This window comes from Varroa jacobsoni, unplaced genomic scaffold, assembly GCF_002532875.2.
Source record: "Varroa jacobsoni isolate VJ856 unplaced genomic scaffold, vjacob_1.0 scaffold_518, whole genome shotgun sequence".
Taxonomy (NCBI): Eukaryota; Metazoa; Arthropoda; class Arachnida; order Mesostigmata; family Varroidae; genus Varroa; species Varroa jacobsoni.
This window is the reverse complement of record NW_019213420.1, coordinates 106,981-112,999: the sequence shown is the minus strand read 5'-3', so window position 1 is coordinate 112,999 and position 6,019 is coordinate 106,981. Positions and strand designations below refer to the sequence as shown.

At 40.1% G+C, this 6,019-nt stretch overlaps 1 protein-coding gene across 1 annotated transcript; it reads left to right on the top strand.

The window, feature by feature from the left end:
- Positions 1-113: 113 nt before the first annotated feature.
- LOC111261102 (fatty-acid amide hydrolase 2-A) lies at positions 114-5,020 on the top strand. The gene is made up of 8 exons (XM_022834348.2): positions 114-442; positions 1,727-1,943; positions 2,270-2,459; positions 2,690-2,849; positions 3,183-3,449; positions 3,994-4,338; positions 4,456-4,572; positions 4,717-5,020. Exons 1-8 carry the CDS (start codon positions 242-244, stop codon positions 4,813-4,815), a joined length of 1,596 nt encoding a protein of 531 aa, XP_022690083.1. The 5' UTR covers positions 114-241; the 3' UTR covers positions 4,816-5,020.
- Positions 5,021-6,019: the final 999 nt, after the last annotated feature.

Here is a 6,019-nt window from a genome sequence, read left to right as displayed (position 1 = left end):
ATGGACAAAAAAAAGTCCATCCGTGGCTTTCCGTAGAACTCTTTCGTATCTATTCGACAACCTTTCCAGTTCGAGCGAGTAAATGGAACGCTCTTTGGCACAGTCTTTCGAGATTGCATTGTGTGCCTCGTAGGCAAAGAGCATCTCTTGCCAGCTACGAGGAACTCACAAAACCGTTGTCATTCAGTGTAGAAGACAGCGTTGCTAAGTGCCTCTCCGAGCATTGGCTGTCGGCATAACGATGCGTGCATCCGCACTGTTCGCGATTTTATTACATCTTGCAAAAGAACTTTTCTTCTATTTGACCGTTAGGACCTATGACACAGTGAAGTTTTTATTCCATCAAGGGCTCCGCGATGGACGCAAGAAGTGTCCGGCATTACGGAAGCCCTTCCTCGCGTACTCAGCTACCAGACTCGCAAGGATGATCCGAAATCAGGAGGTAGATGACAAAGCGTTCACAGAGAAAAGTTACTTTGTTACACAATAGATAAATTACGAATAGAAAAACATGGCTAACCTTAGGTGACTTCTGTGGAAATACTTTTTATAACCAATTACGTTATATTATCTATGCATATCCTTCTTCTAATCTCAATGCTTTCTAATAGTTTATATGCTAGTTTATATTTACTATTCCCCGATTCTGAAATATAGGACCACCTCGTGACACTATAAACGTCCAGATGATTTACGGCCTAGCAACGATAGTATTTTGATACACTGTGGTGTTTGCTAACGATAGTAGAAATTAGCTGCGTTTAGCTGCCCTAAATTCATCTTTAGTAAACTATGTTTCTATCTAGAACTCTTCATATACCGAAGCTTTACCTTGATCATATCACGCACGGCAAAAGCCACTTAGAGATGCGTCTCCATAGGCAAGGTAGATTTTTCGTAGACAGATTACGGAACAGTCGGCTACAGTAGACATCCACATAGGCAGGGCGAATCCAGCACACGGTCCTTATGTCACGCCGAAATAACGTTAGAATACACCCTTATAAAAACTTCATTATAACAAAATACCGATAACGTACAAACAATGACTGGTTTTAGATAAGAGTTCAACAAGAAATCGATAAAACCAAGATGCTGTTATAACGGCCAGCGAATAGGGAACGAAGCCAATTGCTTTGAAACAACAAACCTTTGCCTGTATAGGTCTAGTTCTATATATGAATGAATGTCTGTATACATATACTGGGTCTCCTGTTGTCCTATGGAAGGAATGTTATTACAAAATACGAGATTTGGAATGTACGATCGAACATCATTTTCATATATTCTTTAATCTGGTGAAGTACTAACTACAATATCTTAGGTTCCGGTCACAGATCCAATATGCCGACACAACGCTGTGGCGCGTGGTATATCTTTGTCCGGCTCACGACATCCTTCCACAGTCTTTTCTTCTAATTTCGACGCTGAATAATACTTTTCAGTGGAATACGTGAAATGTTTCGGAAGGCGTTGGTTTTTGGGAGAATGAATCAGTTAGTCTACGTTATACTGTATACAATATAAATAAAGTATAGACTACTTTTCCAGTTCTGTTTTACAGATGAGTGATCCGATTCAGGAAAGTCGGATTTTAGAAATCTGTCTAGTGCGGACGACAGGACTTTGTTACCAATGAAGCGTGCGTAAAAAATTATTTTAATAAAGTTCTTGAACTTTACACAGATTTCATCTGTTTGTGATGTCCTCTGATGGTATGTTACAGCTGACCTCTGAGGAATTGGTTAGTGCCGTCATTGCTCGAATTCGCGAGGTTGAAGTCTATTTGAACGCTGTGGTTGATGATCGCTTTGAAGCTGCGCTGGAGGATGCTCGGATAGCAGACGACGAAATAGCGGCCTGTAATAACATCCCAAAATTAGCCGAAGCGAAACCTTTTCTTGGTGTGCCTTTTACAGTGAAGGACTGCATTTCAATTAAAGGTAGCTCGTCTAATGGTAATAGTAAAGAATTAATAAATTTGAGACTTTATTTTTAGTACAATCATAATTCACAATAATGGTATTATGATAAAATACTACGAGTACTGTAACCTATTACGACTATGTTAGGTAACAAGAAACTGAATTTGTCCTGTGAAGGAAAAATTCTTTTGACAATATACAACGCTGTAATATCAGCAGATAAAAAAAAGTACACCAATAAGCGAACAGCTCTACGTTTTAGTTAACAACTTAAGCATAAAATAAATATAAGTGAATTACATGTATACATACAGTAAAGACAATTGGATTGGTACTATTTTTAGGCATGCTCGCTGAGGTGGGTAGTGAAGCTAGACGAGGTGTTCGGGCCAGTGACGACGCTGAATGCGTCAAGCGCATGGTTGCCGCTGGAGCAATACCCCTGGCTATTACGAACGTTGCCGAGATGTGCCTCTGGATTGAATCCACAAATCACCTCCACGGCCGTACAAACAATCCATACGATCTGCACAGGTACATAAGTTCCTATTGGCTTCCTATTTCCTAAAAAGAAGATGGCCGATACTATGAAGAAAAAAAAAAACAATTTTTAATTAAATTCAAGTTTAAGTAGAAAAAAGTGTCGGAGTCTGCAACAGTGCGATTCTAAGCGCTCAGTATCTTAATGTTGATTCATAAATGTCGCCCGTAGTTGCGTCTATCGTTGTACGTTGGTGTTGACTGGATTTTTTCATGTTTTGTAGAACTGCTGGGGGCAGTACCGGTGGGGAGAGCGCTTTAATCAGTGCATACGCATCTGTCTGGGGAATCGGCACAGACATATCAGGCTCTATTCGCTTACCTTCAGCTTGGTGCGGAATTTTCGGACACAAGCCAACCCCGGGGCTTATCGCCTGTAAGGGAGTAAGTATAGGGCGGAATTATTATACTCTTACAGAATGTTATCGTTACGCTTCGTAACAATCGGTAAACGGGAACAAGATGTAAAACAAGCTTCCGGCGCTAAGTAGTTAATCGGCACTGCTCTATTGAGAAGGTCTTTTTCTACTATATCTGACCCTCAGAACTTTAAAATAGATGGAAATTGTGAACAATAGAGAATACGTTAGATTACCTCATTCATTGATAGACCTGCTAGATAGGCGGCCGTTATTTATCCCTCAATATCTAGTAACAATATCAAGTACATCTGCCATCGAATTTTTAACTACCAGTTGAGTGCACTGGTTTTGCTAGGTTGTTCCTGAGAAGAATCTAGAGCTGAAGTTTACCCTTAACGTGCTGGGACCCATGGCACGTACTGCGGAAGATTGTATAGGAATGATGAAGATATTGGCAAACAATCCTTCTAAGTTGCGCCTAGATGCCCCTGTCAACCTTTGCACTCTAAAGGTGTTTTTTTGCGATCATGAGGGCGCGTCATATGTGTCGGCTATTCAGCCGGAGGTTCGTAAGCAGGTTCACCGAGTGGTGGATTTCTTCAGGCATGATCTCAAAGCTCAGGTACGGCTTTTTTATTGCTTAAAAGTACTGACTAATGATTTCATATATTTTGCTTGCTGGAAGCTCCGCCGTTGACATATCTCACGTAATATATACAATCAAGTAAAAAGAGAGTGCAAGTTTCTTGCAGGTCATTACTCTAGGCTTGCACAATAGAGGGTTTTGAGATTTGGAGATATCTGAATTTAAGACCTCATAAGCATACTTACATGAGCTCGCCTAAACCAAATCAACTGGCCAAATGAAATTATTTTTATTCGCATTTATATATATATATATATATATATATATATAAATATATATATATATATATATACACACGTTAAAAATCCACTGGCCATTTGTCATATTTTTTGGATTTGTTCCCGAAGTAAAGTTCCAATGTTTGATAGATAAAAAGGCAAGTACTGTCAGTAAATATTCAGTGCGTTGATATGAAGATTTTTCTTAATAGTTTGTTAGTAACGTATGTCATTCTCTAGGCGTAATATGTTTGACATCTAACTCTAAAGCTAGTTTTGATTAATTTCTTTGTAATATTTAGACAGCGCCACTTCCCAAACAGGAGAATATTGCGCGACACCAAGAATGGTTTTTCAGCTATCTCGCAGCCCATAAGTTTCCTCCACTCAAATTGGACTTCGATAAGCCCGAAAATTCGTGGGACCCGATGACAGAGTTGGTCCAACTCATTAGCGGTTTCTCTACTCGAACTAACGTTGCAATCTGTGTCAACCTTCTCGATGAGTTCTACCGAAAAAACTACGCCAAATGTCTAAAAAGCTACGGGGAATTCGAACAATACAAACAACTGATTTACGATCTTCTTCAGAACGATGGCATCATCGTCTTACCAGCAACTATATCCGTAGCGCCATTTCATCACGGGGTAGGTTCCATCAAATGACTTCTTTTGAAGGCAACTGAACATTTCTGACTAATTCCAATTACCGTGAGACGAAAAGCTATCATTAGAGCATTTTTTTCTACTCTGGTCTCCTTACAGACTCTGTGCGCCCCGCCAGTGTACTTTGGGTTTAGTGGCCTAATTAACATCCTTGGCCTTCCAGCAACCATGGTGCCTATGGGTCTCGACTCGCGGGGCATGCCTCTATCTGTTCAAGTTCGTAATTTTACTCTAACTGGGTTTTGTACATGCTGATTGTAGGTGAGACAGTTCGAGCCGTTTTGCATATATGTGTATTGTACACTAAAAAGGTCAATGTAAAATCTGGGTTCATTGTGCTTTCAATCTAATTGCTTCTAGATTGTCGCTGGCTATGGCCAGGATCGACTAACGCTCGCCGTCGCAAAGAAGCTCGAGGAGAAATTCGGAGGATTCATTCCGCCTTGTCCAGTTTGGTAGTAGATTTTGTGGAAGCAGTGTTTACCCCTGAAAGTTAACCCGAAGCGTGATCTAGCACGCGCAAACATAACTGATCTTCCAGCCTGAAGAAAAACTACAGTATGAAGCGGCCGTGAAAAGAAGACATTTAAATAAGTGTAACGCGACGATGCGTCGAACAACAAGAAAGATAAAATTAATTAAAGTCACAACGATTTCGTCACAATTGGCTTCTTTTTTGTGTGTTGACTTTGTAGGAGTCATCAAAGATTTTAATGTGTAATTCTTACTATTGGGTAACTTAATTTGCTATTGTTGCTTGGAAAGCATGTGAACTCTTTTGACTATATGTTGATTTTATCATATGGCGTTGTTTGCTTTGAAGAGTAGTGCCGGACGCTGCCTTATCCGATGTACTTCGCTTACGGTTAACAGCGATTTTATTCAATTAGAGTTAGTAGTTAGATTGATACTCTGTTTGCTTTTGTGTATCTTCAATTAGATATCTATAGCCGTTAACTTACTTCCAAGAAGCTTCTTGGACTAATAGTTCGAAAGGAGCACTAATAAGACGACTTTTAAATATCACTCCAGTCAATTCGTATTGTTGCGTTTGACGGGTAGAATAGCACTAAGGTTTTGTAAGGGTAGCACCCTGTTCGTACTATTAACGGTACTATTGATCTCTACGAAATCGCCATTTTCGTTTTTAGAGGCTTGAAAAGTGGAGATTGAAAAAGGTGCCCTTCGGCATTATCGTTCCCTACTAGTTGACACTGCAACTGAGGTCACAGGAACTGTGTTTGAAGTCGAAGCGAATATATAATATCGGAACGAATATATCAGAACTGATTTGAAAAGCTCGGAGGTTAAGCTTTCAATTTAAATGCAAAGAACGCTGCGGACCTCCTAGAAAACGAGACGTCTATAAATTGCTGACTGTCTTTAGTGGAAATGCGGTTTTGTGAACTAGAATATTTGCTGCGCAGATGGGAATTAGCCATTCGGGCATCTAGTGTTATTTGCATGCGCCCTCTAGTGGCTAATACCTCTGCTGAAAAGGTCTTGCCTCGATGTTTGTTCTCAGCTGCTTGGTCAGCAGGAAAGGTAGACTTGTCTATATAGGATTCTCACTAGAAAGGAAAAACTCGAATAGAAAATGGTTACGCTATGAAGAAGCATCGGGATCGGTACCAAGGCATAATATTGACGCTTAAAACGTAGT

Coding starts and splice junctions, on each gene's coding strand:
- LOC111261102 (XM_022834348.2), top strand. CDS start 242: ATGCGTGCATCCGCACTGTTCGCGATTTTATTACATCTTGCAAAAGAA. Junction 2,460..2,689: donor AATCCATACGATCTGCACAG/GTACATAAGTTC, acceptor CATGTTTTGTAG/AACTGCTGGGGGCAGTACCG. Junction 4,573..4,716: donor GCATGCCTCTATCTGTTCAA/GTTCGTAATTTT, acceptor AATTGCTTCTAG/ATTGTCGCTGGCTATGGCCA.